General features: G+C 34.3%; 4 protein-coding genes across 5 annotated transcripts; 2 read left to right on the top strand and 2 right to left on the bottom strand.

Annotated features, from left to right (window-relative positions):
• The first annotated feature begins 1334 nt into the window (after positions 1-1334).
• LOC140961968 (uncharacterized) lies at positions 1335-5025 on the top strand. Of its 2 annotated transcripts, XM_073420776.1 has the most exons (9): positions 1335-1493; positions 1566-1651; positions 2292-2436; positions 2854-2917; positions 3051-3823; positions 4169-4244; positions 4369-4427; positions 4608-4662; positions 4765-5024. In XM_073420776.1, exons 1-9 carry the CDS (start codon positions 1353-1355, stop codon positions 4806-4808), a joined length of 1443 nt encoding a protein of 480 aa, XP_073276877.1. In that variant the 5' UTR covers positions 1335-1352; the 3' UTR covers positions 4809-5024. The 2 variants fall into 2 exon arrangements, with proteins under 2 accessions (XP_073276877.1, XP_073276886.1); XM_073420785.1 differs by lacking the exons at positions 1335-1493; positions 1566-1651 and adding an exon at positions 1664-2133 and having other exon boundaries at positions 4765-5025.
• A 903-nt stretch (positions 5026-5928) lies between these two features.
• On the top strand, positions 5929-6492 carry LOC140961959 (histone H4). The gene has a single exon (XM_073420765.1). The coding sequence runs from the start codon at positions 6000-6002 to the stop codon at positions 6309-6311; it is 312 nt and encodes a 103-aa protein (XP_073276866.1). The 5' UTR covers positions 5929-5999; the 3' UTR covers positions 6312-6492.
• Positions 6493-8959: 2467 nt separating this feature from the next.
• On the bottom strand, positions 8960-11612 carry LOC140971738 (uncharacterized). Its single transcript, XM_073434171.1, has 3 exons — positions 10975-11612; positions 10120-10569; positions 8960-9466 (listed from the first exon to the last, which is right to left on the bottom strand). Exons 2-3 carry the CDS (start codon positions 10540-10542, stop codon positions 9179-9181), a joined length of 711 nt encoding a protein of 236 aa, XP_073290272.1. The 5' UTR covers positions 10543-10569; positions 10975-11612; the 3' UTR covers positions 8960-9178.
• A 2017-nt stretch (positions 11613-13629) lies between these two features.
• LOC140971737 (uncharacterized) lies at positions 13630-16114 on the bottom strand. The gene is made up of 2 exons (XM_073434170.1): positions 15396-16114; positions 13630-13974 (listed from the first exon to the last, which is right to left on the bottom strand). Exons 1-2 carry the CDS (start codon positions 16034-16036, stop codon positions 13968-13970), a joined length of 648 nt encoding a protein of 215 aa, XP_073290271.1. The 5' UTR covers positions 16037-16114; the 3' UTR covers positions 13630-13967.
• Positions 16115-17178: the final 1064 nt, after the last annotated feature.

Here is a 17178-nt window from a genome sequence, read left to right as displayed (position 1 = left end):
ACTAAAATTTGACATATTGAATTGAAAATTTTCTAACTCACTTCAATTTCACCGTGAACATTGAAATTATGATAATTCCTTTCCACACTATCCATTCGTTCAACTATTTTTTCAGGACAAATTAGTTTGCAACGGCTTCGTAAAATATCGAAAAAACTTGAATTTTTTTTTTATAAAATAGTGAAATTTAATTTGGGATACGAACGATTGATACATAAATTATTGTAAATTATTTAATTAGTACACGAATTATGGTAAATTGATAAATTATACATGAACTATTATAAATAACTTAATTGATACACAATCAAACTAAAATGTCGATTTCACTCTTACATGAAATTGTTTTTAAGTTCAATTATCGTTATTAAATTCAAATAAATACACGTTTTATTTTTAAAAGTTATTCTATTGAATGAAATTATAAAAAATAAATTTTTTATATTTAAAAATTATATTATAGTAAATAAATATCATACTATTGGTAGAAAAATGGTAAATTATTAAATAATACAAATGCGCATCAACAATAAACTAAATACTCAAATATAATATATTTTCAAAATACTTATAAATATATAATAAATAATAGTTTTTTTTTCTCTATATGTATTATATTATATATATATTTATATAATTATAATTATAACTCAATAAACAAATTATATTCACATCTAAAATATATTTTTCTCTATTGATAAAAATGTAATAAAATAAATATTTTTTATTTAATTTAATATATAAGTGGAAAAGAAACAAAATTTATCATAAATATCTAAATCAAGTGCATAAACTTTTAGTCATCATAGCTATGTGAATCGAGAATGATATAAATATTTCATGTGTTATCGTATTATGTCTTTTTCAAATGTTATCTTTTAATAATCTATAAATTTCATCTTGAACAAATTTTCGAATTCCAACTGATCGTATAAGATTTTGAAAAACTAAATGGATAATTTATTTTACTTTGGTCGCCCAAAGACCATACCACTTAGATATGATAACATATATTTATTTATTATATTTTTTTATCAATATAATAAAAAAATTGATAACTATTTATCATAATATAATTTTTAAATAAATATATTTTTTAAAAATATCAATCAGTAAAATAAATTAAATAATATTGAAAATAAAAATATTTAACTAATTGAATTTATTAATAATAATTAAATTTTAATATATTTTAAATTAAATGTAAAATATACCAATTAAATAATTTATAATTATCAATTCATAAAAAATCGAGGTACTCATTCAATATCTTTAATTTCACACAGGCCGGGATGAGATCTTTTGGTTTTCCCCCGAGATTGAAAAAGAAAAAAAGAAAAAAAAAGCCCTCCATGTTCCCGCGCTCTGGTCTTAACTTCCTTCAGAAAAGCCTAAATCGGAGACCAAACATGGCTTCTTCAACTCCCGATAATCCTGTCAGCGACGCAAACAAAAAATGCAACAGCAGTCCTAAATCTCACTTTCTGAAAACGGTAGGTTTTTATAGCATCGAGTCATTTGTGTAGCGCACTCGCCGCTGTTAAATGTTTCGGAAATTTTCCCAGGTATGTTTGTCGGACTGGTGGTTGGTGAAGGCGGAAAGCGACTCTCAAGGTGGAGGTCTCTCTGTTTCCGGGTTTACTTCTCGAGAGTAAGTTGATTGTGTAAATGAATATGGTGGTTTTCTGTGTTCAACCATTTTATTCGTCGAATCGTAGCTTTTACTGTCAAGGGTCTTTTTTTTTGGGCACTCTGGAAGCTGGTTACTTCTGTTAAGTGTCATGTAAAGGGCCTGAAGTTATGCCAATGCTTGTATTGTTGAAACCGCTTGTTTTATAAGCTTCAGCTCATGAAATGCAGCAAAGTGAATAGATAAATTCTGATACACCGAGTTACGTAAGCCGGAGATTAAGTACTACAGGCTCAAAATTAACGTTTAAGGCGTACACATAGCAGTAGGTTAGATATTAGCCACCATATAACAACCAAACCAACTTAATGAAATATACACTGTTTTGTGCTCTCAGAGTTCTTTGCTTTTATGTTTTGGCTTTCATATCGTATTAAAATTGTTTCTCTCATGAGGTCAAGCTCGTGAAATGCGGAATAATCAACAGTCTAGTACTTTAATAGGTACTGATACTTAGAAATATTTTTGCATTTTTTTGAATTTATCACAGCCCTTTATCTTTTACGGGGCAATACCTATTTCTCGCTTCTACATCTTAAACATTTCAGAAAATGTGGAGAAGTATATTTCTCATGGAAGGGCTTTGTCTGATTTGCTGCAGGCAACGAGCTATGAGAGTTTTTTCCTCTGCCCCTATTCTTAAGAGCCATGATATGTTTACTTTGGAGACCACTGATGGGATATGTGTCCTAATCAAAGGCTTCATAAACAAAGCCCGCACATTGGAAAATGGTTTCCCTTCTGATGTAAGTTCATTAACTTTTATATTTTCCATGAAGTTAGCACTTAACATCCGAACACTTAAAAATTTGTGATTGGATTAATTTGGAGAAATCCATAGTTGTCAGCATTCACCTTGGTGTGAAAATTATTGCAGCAGCAAAGTAAACATGATTCAGAGTAATTTAGTGTTAAAGACATTTAGGTTATCTATGAACTCAGTGAATGACCTGTTCAGACTTCAGTTATAGTTGATTCAGTACTTCTTGTTTGCCAGACTCAAGAACTCAAAATGAAATTACCTCTACGGCTTGTTTCATGTCTGTTTTTGTGCACATGGTTGAGCATATTTTACAAGTTTCAATAAATCCTGGATGGGCATTTTTAATTCCATTAACTATTGTTATTAATGCTAATATTTGTATCAGTTATTGCTTGAACAGGTATTTAACCATTTTGTTTTTGGCTTTCCTCCTTACTGGAAGGAGCATGCTGAAAAGTGCATGGGTACAACTCTCTCCACACATATTTTGGGGTTTAATTTGCTGAACGCTGGTGCGCCAGAATGCATGTAAACTGTTTTATTATGTAACTTGCTAGCTTCTTGAGATCTTTTCAATAGTTTTTCTCTATGTTCCAGGTGAACATTCCTATGTAGACAGCAATGAAAGGGGTATTGAATCACAACACGAAATGGATGCCGAGCGAAATAGCAGTAAAACTAAATCTTCAACCATTACATTGCCCAAAAAGTGTGACAGTGAAGTTGGATCATCTGAGGACAATACATCTGTCTTCTCCATCGCACTAGTGAATTTGGAAAGGACATTTTCTTCTGGAAAATGCGTTAACGGAGATCAGATGACAGCAGATAGGTCTGTAAATTGTTCCATTAAGAACGCATCAACACCCTCACGGTTTGGGGGGCATGCCAACATTTCTCCGGATATTGGAATACTCTCCGCTTGCCATTTAACTAGTGAAAATAGACGAACTAAGGGTAGGGGGGCATCTCCTGGGTCATGTAGCAAACTGCAAAGGAAACACAAAACCACTCAGACATTAAATCCAATATCAGGGGGGTATAGAACTAGATCAAAATCCGTTTTACTGTCAGCCTGTGAAAAGGTAAAATTAGAATCTGTTAATTTTGAGCCCGGGGGAAGAAAAAACTTTCATTGTGGGGGCATTGGATTTAAAGAGCCTATAGAAATATCAGAAACTCCAAACCAGGCCAAGGACTGGAGAATAGCTGAAACTAAAGGCAGCATGGATCAAGCAATATATAAAGGAACAACGTCCCAGGATCGGCATGGTGCTGCAGATAATGAGGAGCATGCTGTTGCAAACGAGAGTAGCATATCTGAGAAAGATGGCATGTTGAAGATGAAGACTAAAAGAAAATTGGCATATGTTAGTTATCATTTTATTGTGCATATATTGGGGCTATTATATCTCGCAATCTGGTGTTGTGACTCTTTGCTATTGCTTATTTATTTGATTCACATACAATCCTAGACACCTTAATATGCTAATAGACTGCTGGTTTTGGCAAAGATTCATGAATGATTGTTGAGCTCTTCCCTTAAAGTGTCATTCAAAAAAAGTGCCTGGTTGAAACAGTAATTCATCGGTGAATCTCTGAGTCTGCGTGCTTGTGTAATTAATGTGTTCTATAATGCTTGTCATTGTGTTTTCACAAATATCATTTTAATGTTTTTATTTCCGCTGATCATTTTTGTCTTTTACGCGGTTTAGGAAACTCCTGGAAGCGACATGGAGAACGTTCTTAGTGGCTCATCAAAATCTTTGAATTTGAGTCGATCTAGATCAGGTGTGTAGGCTGCCAAATCTTACAATTTATTACCCATTTGGTGGTGAAATCGAACCTTTCAAATTAATTAGCTTATTGGATGCATATATAAACGTTGACGGTAATATTAATCAAACAATTTCAGGGAGATTGCTGATGCCTACTTTGAAATTTTGGTGCAACGAGAGGGCACTTTACGATGCGGTATGTTGTAACCTTTATGATCAGTTTCTTACATTTCTTTATTGTGGATTTCATGTTGGAAACCCTCTTGTTTTATTGTTCCACCCGTAAATGTTGTGGTCGGTAAGAATAACTTGGTGTTGAACGATGTTTCTTATTCTTTAAAAGCTGTGAATGTGATACAGTGGGGAAAAATTTCAGGAAGGTAATATTACTGGAATCGAGGACGAAGTAGTTCCAAAACATCCTGTAAAGGGTATGCCAGGGTGAACACGTTTATTTGAACTTGTGAATTATAGGTATTGCATGTGCATGTTATCCATATTATAATATTTGTTTATGCTGTTATTTTTTATAGGAAAAGATGGTAAACGTCAGAGAAGGAAAAGGCACCTCACCTAGCTAGTTTGATACTGCAGTTTCCAACATGATTTGGCAGGTTATGTATAGTGGAATGGGTTTGTAGTTGAGCTGCAGTTTCTGTAAACATCTTTTGGCAGTTAACTATTTGAGTTTTGAGCATATTAATATCTTCTATTGTTAGTGTATGGGCGAAAAGTGTCTAGAAGTCGATGTAATCGAACTATCTTTAAATTTTATATATGATATTTTAATTATGACATTTTCATGGATCTCAAATTTTAATCATACGCTATTCTTTTGGTATTGTTAGTGTGGTCATGACACTAGAAATATCATTCAACGGATTTTAGATTTTTCTTTTTTTGTGATTAAAGTTTTAAGAAATTCATTTCGGAAGACAGGCTAGGTGTGGAGGAAAATTTCATTAATAAATCTTCTGGACCAAAGAATCACGGCTTGGATTGCATGCAACGAGTCAGAAAGCTGAATATGAATAATCATGGTTCGCATAATCGGTGTCGAAACGGCCATTCTGAACCTGAACGAGGTTCGTCGGGACAAAGTTCCAGGATGTGAGAGAAGTGCTTTGAGCCTGTGTTCTTTGAGCAAAAAAGGTCGTTGTAATGTTTTATAATGTGGGATAATACATAGATAATGTCCAAAAAAGAAAGATCTCAACATCTATTACTGAAAGACCAATAGCAAAAGTAAATAATTTTGTACATCACACATCTTGGGTCAGCACACGATGATAAAAGGTGGAATAGACCGACTCCTAAAAGTAAAAAAGAGATATAATTAAGTGATTTTAAATAAATTTTCCCCATAAAATTAATATCCAAATAAAAATTTCAAAAAATTCTAATTTAATGAGTTGAGAACTTGAGGTGATGTTTCCCTTCCCACCACGGAGTCTAATTTTAATTTCAAACGAAAATTTTAAATTTGTTGATTTCCCCTCCGAAAAACACTCGAGGACAAAAAAGGCCCAAACTACTCTGTACAAGAGTTGTGAGCCGTTGATGTTCTTCTTATCAACGGCAAATAACAACCCATTGAAAACACGCGGATCACTAATATTTACCGTCGACACACCTCGAGATCTAACGGTCCTCACTGATTCTCACCTCCTATATAATCCAATCCCCCACCAAATGCACGAAATAGCTCGACATACTCAGCTTTAAATACTTGGAGGCCAAATCGCTGCGACATTAGAAGTAGAGGAAAATGTCTGGACGTGGCAAGGGTGGCAAGGGTTTGGGAAAGGGCGGAGCAAAGCGTCATCGGAAGGTTCTGCGCGACAACATCCAGGGCATCACAAAGCCCGCCATCCGCCGCTTGGCACGTAGAGGCGGTGTCAAGCGCATCAGTGGTCTTATCTACGAAGAGACTCGTGGGGTGTTGAAGATTTTCCTGGAGAACGTCATCCGTGATGCTGTTACTTACACGGAGCATGCTCGCCGTAAAACTGTCACCGCCATGGATGTGGTGTACGCGCTCAAGAGACAAGGCCGCACACTCTACGGATTTGGCGGTTAGTATTGTAAAACTGGGCGGGTTAAAACAGGATATGTAAAGGGTGTGTTTGGTCTCTAATCTGGGTAGGTATGTTGTAGTTTTCGTCCTTTTTTTGTTCTTGGTTTAATGTACTGAAATCTCTGTTGGGTTGGCAGTGATTTTCATTCTTGGCGGAATATTCATGCTTTGTTCAACCTTGAAATAGCCCAGATAAAAATGTGTTGGATCTTGGTCTTTTTCAAAATTATACAAGCTTTATAATATCAAGAGCCACCTAGAACTAAATATTAACTTGCGACAACCTTCAATAAATCAATTGATTGATCGATACCACAAACCCCTGAGATGGGTAAAATCATATATATGTATGTACAGAGAAAATTTGTTAAGAGGTTTGATGATGATCATTTTCATCTGAGGCCTTAATCTGTAACAGCAAAAAGCGCCTTTGTGTTTTAAGTTCGGACCAACTCAAGATTGCATCTGTTTTAGGTGGGCTCTCATCTTACGTGAAATAGAAACGAATGAAGCATATATTCCGGGTTACGAGCTTTTGTTAAAAGTAAAACGAATATGATTGATTTACCAAGTGTCCCAATTTATCTTGGAAACTTGATTTTATTCCGTATTCAAAGGTATAGAAGCATAAATAATTCAATTTTCTGCAGTTAGTGTGTAAGTGTTGCGTTACATGTTTGTGTAGAGGTTTTAAAATATTCAGAATTCACATATTTTCTGGTGACATCTTAAAAAATGAGATAGGAAGATTCAAAAAGCGATGAAGTTATGGTTTAAAATGTATTTGTGGTTCAATCTAGGAGTCGTGTGATGTGATTCTGATTTGTCCTAAAGTGGATGGGTAGATGGGCATTTATTTGCTGACCAAATTAAAATATAACCACCCCTGTGTTTGTTGATTTTTACACCTACACGGTTGGTTTGAAAATGTGTTTTTTTCTCTAATTGTATTGTTATCTAAAAATAACATATATGCATTACATGTGTCCCAAATGAATTCATTGGAAAAATAAATCATTCAAGCAAATTTGCTATGTATCCTTTATTTTAGTAGTATTTTAAATGATATAGAAACAAATGTTGGAGCAGACTCAGATATAGTAGTGAGCAAACTCAAATAATTTGAAATTTTGACTCCTATGGTCCTCGCATATTAGTCAAGCTAGCTGTTCCATAAACAAGAAATGAAGTGAAATCACCAATCCTATTAAATTATATATTAAAGTAAATTGTTTACGAAAACAATCAAACGGAAACTCTTAATGGATGTATCTTTCACCTCAGATCGATCGCATTCACAGCTAGCTTATCCGGGGAAGAAACTTTATCATCCTTTACTAGAACGATCGGGAAACGGCATTTGTTCCACCGCCTTGGGAGGATCTTACGGCGGAAGGTGGCGGCTGCCTGACCTTGCTTTCTCCACGCGACATCCTCCGGAAGAGGGTCGGAGAGGTTGTCCGGCAGCACAAATACACCCGGTGGGTCCTCTGTGACATTAAATTGCTAATTTGTACGGTGGAATGGAGGAGGGTTTGGGGTTGGAATGTGGGGGAGGTGGGTTTGGTGGGGTTTATAAAGACCATCCATTCACCATTGGGATTCCAATGCATTAATTGTATGAAATTATGCAAATATAAACTAATTAAACTCTATATTTACTACGTTAGTCCAGTGAAGTTGCCTCTTTATTTGCTAATCCTGTACATTTTATTAAAATATATGAAGAATTACATGAATGTCAGTTCATTATGTGCATATAATAAATTACTGTAAATTGTTTTTTGGTCGGTAAATTTTTGATACACCCCAATGAAGCCCATGATATACAAGGATTAATAGAAATACGAGACACGGTAATCTTAAATATAAATTCGTGAATCTAACTTAAAAAACTTTTGTACAACGTTTCGGCGGTTGCCCTTGTGCTGTTGGGTTATGGTCGAAAAGAGCATAAACCCTAAAATTTCCTTCACAAATCCTAACAAACAATTTATTAAACAGTTATTTCAGTTTTTATTTATTAATAATAAATTTTTACCCCATTTTTAGTTGATACGCGTTAATAATGGCTTTATTTTATATTCCTCAACATTTCTGCATCAGATCCTCAGATCTCCATGCATGACATTCATACAACTGATCTTGTGAGTAAAAGTGTCGCAATTGAATCTGAGGTGTGTGCCTTCTTTTTTTCCATGCAAGTGCATTTTAACATAAATTTCGCATTAGGTTATCTAACATTTCCGAACTAATCTCCATGTATGACATTCTTTTCTTTTGGCTTCTCATTTACTATCTCCAAATTCCCGTTCAAGACTAATATTGAAAGTCACTTCTCTCTTACCATTTCATTTTATTCCTAGCTGTTCTTGTCCTTCTTGTTAGGAACTAAAAATATAACAATCTTTGTAGCTATTGTAATTTTATTCAACGATTGAAGGATTGTTCTCCTCTCCTTATGATAAAAGTTTGTCACGCTTCTAATTGGTAAGTTTACTACGTTTAGATCGGAAGAACCCGTGTGAGAGTAGACGGTAGGCAAAGGGCTCCGGGATGATCCACCCAAACACGGCAACAATGTACCCATGACTGTTTGGCTGTTTTTGTGAACCGTAGTTTTCTGGTGTAATGTACACGTACGTATGATATACGGTATAAGCATTTGTTGCTAAACTTTTTAAAGATGTTAACGATACTACTTTTGAGTACTCGTTTCACAAAATAACAAGATCTCACCTCCCATTATTTATACACAATGAGTGAGATGAAAACAAAGTGAACTAGCACAGAGAGGCAGTCATGTGCTGGATGCGAATCAGGGCAGATTTCTCCAGCGAAAAGACTCATCAGAATGGGTTTGCTCACTCTCACCACAAAGGCTTGAACTTGTTGGCATTTACACTGTTTTTTCGAGCTTGCTTCTTGTCTTTTCCCTTGCTTCCGCGCAAAGATTTGGAGCCACCCTTCTGCTTGTTCTTTCCATGCCCCTTGCCATTACCGCGGAACTGTTGATTATTGTAAGAAGGAAAGTGTGAAACTGATGTTGGAACTGGATCATAGATGTCAGGAGCCCATGTCACAGAAAGCTTCTTAGTTGGTATTCCCTGCTTTTCACGGTTACCTTTCATGGCAGATACAACCTTCACAACAGGAGTCTGAAAGATAAGAGCCTCGGTTAGGATTTAGGAAATAAAATATCACAGCTGTTAACAGTAACTTCCCAAGAGATGAAGCCTTAAATATCCATGTCTGGAACAGAATCAATTCAAAAACCACAGCTATTTCAATATCTAAAAGGGGCCAACCATGAAAAGAAGTAAACAATAAAACAACAGTAATTAAGTGTGAAAGAAAAAAAAATTCAACAAACTAAAGAAGCTAGGCAAAACCTTTACTTGCCTGAATAATCCACAAAGATTGTTCTGATGAGAACAAATCACCAAAAACAAAATAGTAAATTTGGAATTCCAGAGAAATATAAAAATTATAAATGGCATCAATTATTGGTGAGGCTTGAAAAGCTTAATGTCATGCAATTGTGTTATCTGCAAGAATCTTAAGAGGCGTATTTGTTCAACATTGACCCAAAAGAACGGTAAAATCTGACCCATGGATACACATTTGAGTATATGATTATAGACATGCCACATGGAAGCTGCATACATGGGATAGAAACCTACCTTGGATGAATTAAAGAGACCCACAAACGGTACCAGAACCTAATGACAGCTGAACATTGAAAACCATACATTGTCCAACCAAATCGATTCTTACAATACCACTCTCAAGAGATCAAATGAAAACTTACAGTCAAGGACTGCGTAACAGAACTATTTACTTCAGGGAGCTCAGCTGTAACATCCGTTTCCTGAATATCTTTACCACCAAACAATTCCTCTACTTCAAGCTCTCCAGGAGGTGTAAATGTGGCATACTCGTTAAATAATTTTTCAGAAGCTGAACTGCTTGATATACTGTTATTAGAGTCTTCATGTCCATCTTCCTTCTTCACAACATGACCTATAGCATTTCTATCGGAAGACAGGCAGAAGCCACTCTTTGATTTTTGGCTGTCTTGAATGTTCAGAAATTCAGTAAAACACGTCTTCAGTTCATTCATAGTAATGTCCCTTGCATTGCAACGAGTTAGATTGTGAGGATCCAGTGAATATCCACTGTTGCTGCTTATATTCTGACGGGTTGAAGTATTACAAGGAACCCACACTTCCATTTAAGATGTTCTGACTAAAGGGATGACCTGTAAAAAGTTAAGACTCAAATTGAGGAGATTGGAACACAATATCACATTCAAAACCAAGCACAATAATTCCTATTGACCTTCACCTGGGAAAAAAATTTCGATTCTCCCGTAAAGACAAAGATTACACAAAAGGTGGAATCGAAACATGATACATCATTTGACATAAATACATATATTTCCATTGAGAAAACCCACACGTTCATTTGATAACCTAAGGTAAGCAATTGGTCTACAATAAACAAAACTCCACCAATTAGCAGCAACTTGGTTATTTAGGTATCACCCGCTACTCATCTTAATTCCTTCTTTAAGAGCACAATTTCACCACCAAAAGCATGATCTCGAAGCAATAAACAAACAAATAAAACATCTATGCAAAGTGCAAATATGTCAAGAAAGTACCTTATTTTTATCTGAATAGTCTTGAATAATTCCTCCGCTATACAGCTGAACCACGATATTTAAACGGGATCCAATCAACAGAGAAGGGGATGATCCGATAATTCAAATCCAATCAGAGTTATCTCACAACCAAGATCTATCAGTACAATCTCAGAGATGGAAATTGGGTAAAGAGATAACAAGAAGGCAGCGAAAAACCCTCGAAGCGAAAGAAGAAACCGATCTCTAAACAAATAAAATGTTCTCAGAAGGTTAACTACTAATATTACCACGCCGATCGCTTTTTTCAAGATGTTTCAGACGATGAGAAAACGAGCCTCCATAGAAGGACGTAAGGTGAGAGCGCGTGGGAAGAATCAGATCTCTAGAAGGCACCGAATGCATCGTTCGATGCTCTTCGATTTCCCAATCCCCCAATTTCTTTGTTGGATTTAATATTCCACAAAACAATCAAACGAGCAACCAAATGCTTTGGGATTTCTTGCTGCAAAAACTGTAACAGGATCTGGATTTAAATCGGGAATCACGAGAAAATCGGCGTCGTAACCCTAGAAATAGCCGGGTTCATTGCTTAGAATAGAACAAGGGTTCAACACTGAATCGATCTATCGGACGCCGAAAAGTTATGTCCGTAAATATCTAATCTAAATGAAATTACATTTATACTCCCGCACGGTCTATCTTTTCGATCTTTTTATTATAATATAAAAATATAACTATTGTCGTGCACCACTAGATTACTTTAATATCATTTCATTTATAAAATATATTGATTCCGAGAATAATTGAAAAATAATATGATTATAATAAATTTTATGGGATTTTATATACTTATAATAATCAAAGTGCGAATAACATATTTTCAACGGGGGGAAATTGATTAAATAATCTCGGTCAACATTTTTTTTAAAAATGACATCTTCAAGTGTATTTGAAATATACTTGAGGATGTCATTTTTAAAAAAAAGAGTTTACCGAGGTTATTTTATCAATTTTTTGTATTTAAAATATATTTGACGATGTCATTTTCTTAAAAAAAAAAAAAAATAGTTGAAGGAGGTTAAAAAAGGAATACCCCCATTTTCAATGCTGCATGTTTCGTCTAATTTTTTCTTCGAATGCTAGTATGAGAAGGAACTATACTTTAATACTGTTCTCACTTGTTTTGTTAACTTGATACGAGACAGTAAGCAAAATAACATTAATGTATAAATATAATAAAGAAATATTATTTTTCAAAAACAAATTTGACCAAATTGTTCCTCAAATTTTCTTTTTTTTTACACATAAGGGGACCTTTTAATTTTTGAAGCATTTATATTTCTTATGTGAGTGAAAATTAATAATATGGTACATTTTTAAAATTATAGATATTTTAATGGCAGTTTGCATTTTGAATGGACTTCCATATATGGCAATGCGATTAGATTACGCATATACTGAAAAAATTGTACATGCACTACACAAAATCGCTTTCTAAATTTCATATGTTTTATATATACGGTATGCTAACGCCACATTTTCAAATTAATTTAATTTCCACACCTGTTTGAATCAAGTTTACGTTTTCTTTATCACGTTTGATTGATTAAAAAAAATCTGGACAGTTAATAAAATAACTTTAGTTAAATATTTTGAAAAACAACCCTCGGAGAGATTATTTTTCCGAAATTAAAGTTTGACTCAAATTATTTTTCAAATTCATCTCGGTGGTATTGGGATCCAACTTCTTAATTTATGCCATTTCCAACCCAAACTATATTGAGTGGGTCTCATGTGAGACCGTCTCACGGATCTTAATCTGTAAGACGGGTCAACCCTACCCATATTCACAATAAAAAGTAATACTCTTAGCATAAAAAGTAATATTTTTTCATGAATAACCCAAATAAGAGATCCGTCTCACAAATAGGACCCGTGAGACCGTCTCAAACAAGTTTTTGCCAACTCTATTTTAAAGCAACTCTATTTTAAAATAGTGCAATTTCTGCACCAAATACAATATTCATCTTCAATCCATCTATTTCAAATCTTACTCTAAAAAATAATATTATCGAAATATTGATTTATTTCAATTGTTTCTTATTAGTTATATTAAAATAATATAATCAATATTATACTATTAATTAAATATATTTAATTATTAAAATAATATAATAATATTATTTAAATAATATTTATAATAAATAAAAACAAAAATAAATAAATAAATAAACAAAGAGGAGCTCTGCGCCAAAATGGAGGCGCGCCATTTTGCAAAATAGTGCAACTCCGTTGGAGAAGGTCAATCGGCCAGAAAAGCGAGAAACATGTAGAGCAAAAGAAATATTATATAAGAGATAGGGAGAGCTTGTGCGAAGGTTAGAAGTTTTATAAATCTTTCAAAATATTTGGCTTGAATCAAATACAATTTTTGACATTTTATAGTTGTATTTTATGCTTTAATTTTTGTATGTTAATGAATATCATTGAGTTATTAAAAATCTATTGAAATTTTGAATACCTTTATCTTTTTGTAGAGTTTTAAAGTCAATGTTGAATATCACTTGACTTTTTAAACTCTATGAAAGTCTATTTACAATATTAATAGACTTCTATAAAGTATATAAAAATCTTAATTGAATAAATCCAAGACTTTAAAATCTACGAAATTAATTAAAAATAATTAAATCTCCTATATTGAATACACCAGAGCAAGCATTTCATGTCAAACAAACATTTCAAGCATGTAGTAGCTGAAGCAATGCAGAGTAACACACCACATTTCATATAAATCCAGAAAACGTAGAAGTAAGATCTTCTTTTTATACCTTAATTAAGGGAAAAAAACGAGAAGGGTTACTGACCAAGGTCCTTGAATATCGAGCAGAATAATTCAATGAAGATAAAGCACTTAATTGTCATCACCGTGACCAAATTGGCACCAAAGAAAATAAGTTGTGCCTTCATTGTTATCCCAAAACTGATCCTTGAGCTTATGTGAGACCTTCCAGCTAGAACCTGTCAAAAAATGAAAAATACAGCCTTCAATGGTCCAGATTTTTTCAAGTTAAACTTCAAATACTGAAAAAGTAGTTATCCGATGCCTACCTACGTCACTTGAAATTTGAGTTTACATCACATTATATATGAAATTTAGCATAGTACTACGATTTTGAAAAAGTATCGAATTCCATTTTCTTTCTTTTTCAGGTTTGTTTTGAGATTTTTTCTCCTCACAAATGAAATCGAGAAGTAAATGGTTTGAAGAAGTATAGCAAACACAGGCAGTATTAAAGTACAATGTGCGCATATGCACATGGATATGGATATAGATTTGTTACCATAAGTAATGGCAAACAAATTATATCAAGAAGAATAAACATACCAATACAAGAAACATTCAAAGGGACTGGCAATGAAACTAACATCAACACATGCAACTCAAGTTAGCAAATGTTTTGAAACAGTTTACCAGTATTCTTGCCCCTCAATATTTTGAAGGTCCTAAGATAATGGAGCAAGAATGTCTATTCTAGTACTGTTTTACTCCTTTCATTCTATCCTCTTGTGAGTGTTCTGTGGCCAAAGGCAAACTAGATAGTTGATCTTAATACCTAATTCTAAGTCACGGCATTTTCTTGATCCCCATACCTAATTCTAAGTCACAGTTAATAAGTTTGAAAAGAAACCATATGTCTTTCAAATCATAACTCATATAGAACTTGGACCTCATTGTTTTCTATTCACAGTTGTCTGTGAAAGGTATGCCTGCTTTTCTCATAGCATCTAAGGCCATGAGCATTAACTCAGCCAAGAGATAACTTTAAATTTTCACAAGCGCCATTTTACAAGCATAAAACAAATGACTACACATCAAATACACAAAACTACATGATCCATGAAGAGTAGCAAGAGTAAGGCCCTGAAAATTTCAAAGCCGCTGCCAGAGAAAACAAATTGAACGAAAAAAGGACATTAAATTTAAAGACTTCACCAACTCACCATAGTTGTTTAATTACCCACTTAGCAAGCAGAACTTACAAAAGTGTTTTTTGCTATACAGATTTGTAAAATAACAGTGAATGCTTAAGGGTTGTTCTTAAGATTCAATAGGCGAAAGAGCAAAAACTATCTCAGATTGGATGGGAAAACTACTAAAGTCATAATTATTTCTTGGTGTCAAAAACTAAATGTAAGAATTACTGACATTGAAGGGGAACAAATATATGTATAGGCTGTCATGAATTCTTTGGTGTTTGAATCGCAACTTGTTCTAAATAGAGTGTGCCGTGCCCAATAGCTTGTAAATAATAATCATAATTCCGCAAAAACATTTGACATCGAACGTTTCAGACATCCATTGAATTAGAAACAATCTGAAAATCAACTTTCAAATACAAAAAACAAGATACATCTTAAACTAGCATGTGCATACATACCTTGGTGATCCGGAGCTGGCATTCAAATTTCGATGCAGAATCCGACTGGAGCCCAATTCTACCGAGTCAATCAGCTCCTTCAATCCCATATTCACCGCCTTCTCCTCCACCTCCTTTTCACGCTTATCCACGCCGTCACTTGCTTTATTCTTCTTCACTTTCATCTTCCCTGCAACAACCTTTTCAAAATAATTACCATAAATATACTCAGGCGTGTACCCATTATCCTCATCAAACAACATAATATGCCCGTGCCACTCCCAAACTCTGTAATCGGACCCAGTTTCCTCATGGAAACCCACGCAAATATGATGCCCACCGATTGTCACAGCCTGACCAGTATTGGGATTCAACTTTTCGATCTCACCACTAAGAATGGTGCGAATGATTTCCTTCTCGAGCTTAGCTTCCTCTCTAGCGAGCTGGGTTTTCGACGACGAGGATGGATTATCGGTGTTATCCGAGTCCGATTCAGAGTCCGAAAGGTTGAGCAGCATGTCGGAGAAGAGGTCTTCGAGAGATTTATCGGCCGAGAAAGGCGGCGCGTGGAAGGGAGGAGTACGAGTATTGAGGCGACCCATTAGGGATTGGATGAGGAGGTTGTCGAAATTGGGGGTAGCGGAGGGATTGCTGCCATTCATGGTTGAATTGAAATTGGGGTTTTGAGAGGGTTTGGGGGTTGCAGAAAACAGATATATCAAATGCTGGATTATCAAATGTCACTCCCGGATTGGTTGATTATAAATAAAACCCAAACATATTTATTCATCCATCAACTTCAGATACAATTATTATTATTATTGATAAATACATAAATTGGTAATTAACACATTATTCAATTAAAAAGTCAAACGAGATGTAATTGACCAATAGTAGTCAGTGGGCTTAATTTCGATGGGCCTCAAATGTTATCGGCGATTTCAGGCTTTTGTCTATTTGAAACGAGATGATAGCATATACACAAATCAAAATTGGTATTTTTTATGTAATGTGAGACATTATCTATATTTTTGTGTTAGTATGAATTACTTCATATTCATCAATCTAATCACAATCTAAAGATTTTCGGAAGATAACAATAAAGTAATACATTGTTCACATATTCATCTCAATCCATTTTGAAGGGATACAGTCTTAAAAACAACATGTTATCCACAATTTTTTGTCGTTTGGACAAAAATTTGAACTCTTAGTTTTATTTGTATGATACAACATTAGACAAATATTGTGAAATTGTTCGAATTTCTAGATATTCTATCTATTACTCGATATAATTGGTATAACATTGAGTCACGACCAAGAACATTTTGAAAAATTAAAATTATCTATCAATCAAAACACGCGATGACGTTATAAGAGTTGATAGAAGATATCGATTTTTATAATCAATATTAAATAAAAATAATCTCACTTACATGGAAACTCTGATAGCGTCAAAAGCCTTCATGGTCGGAATAAACTCATCTACCACAACTTCCTTGTTCTCATTTTTCTCGTCTGACTAATGCTTAAGAAAACAAAATAATGCATAAAAGTACATTAAAGATGAAGAATCGGCAGCTAAATTCCACGGCAAGAACCAACTAAAATCTAATAAGTGATTTTTCATGGTGGATACAATCTTGAAAAACGGTGAATTTCAGTCAATAGATGTGGTGGGAACTCTTTAATGCCTGTATGATGTCGATATTCAGGATCATCGACACACATCAATTATCTTGTCATCTTTCTCTCCCTGATCCCCAATGTGGCGGCACATCACTGATTTCTTGTGCTTTTTGTA

Source organism: Primulina huaijiensis, chromosome 2 (genome assembly GCF_012295235.1).
Source record: "Primulina huaijiensis isolate GDHJ02 chromosome 2, ASM1229523v2, whole genome shotgun sequence".
Lineage (NCBI taxonomy): Eukaryota > Viridiplantae > Streptophyta > Magnoliopsida > Lamiales > Gesneriaceae > Primulina > Primulina huaijiensis.
Note: the sequence above shows the minus strand (reverse complement) of the source record. Positions and strands in the feature narration are given on the sequence as shown.

Coding starts and splice junctions, on each gene's coding strand:
- LOC140961968 (XM_073420776.1), top strand. CDS start 1,353: ATGTTCCCGCGCTCTGGTCTTAACTTCCTTCAGAAAAGCCTAAATCGG. Junction 1,652..2,291: donor TCCGGGTTTACTTCTCGAGA/GTAAGTTGATTG, acceptor GATTTGCTGCAG/GCAACGAGCTATGAGAGTTT. Junction 4,428..4,607: donor AGAGGGCACTTTACGATGCG/GTATGTTGTAAC, acceptor GAAAAATTTCAG/GAAGGTAATATTACTGGAAT.
- LOC140961959 (XM_073420765.1), top strand. CDS start 6,000: ATGTCTGGACGTGGCAAGGGTGGCAAGGGTTTGGGAAAGGGCGGAGCA.
- LOC140971738 (XM_073434171.1), bottom strand. CDS start 10,542: ATGGAAGTGTGGGTTCCTTGTAATACTTCAACCCGTCAGAATATAAGC. Junction 9,467..10,119: donor CTGTTACGCAGTCCTTGACT/GTAAGTTTTCAT, acceptor CTTATCTTTCAG/ACTCCTGTTGTGAAGGTTGT.
- LOC140971737 (XM_073434170.1), bottom strand. CDS start 16,036: ATGAATGGCAGCAATCCCTCCGCTACCCCCAATTTCGACAACCTCCTC.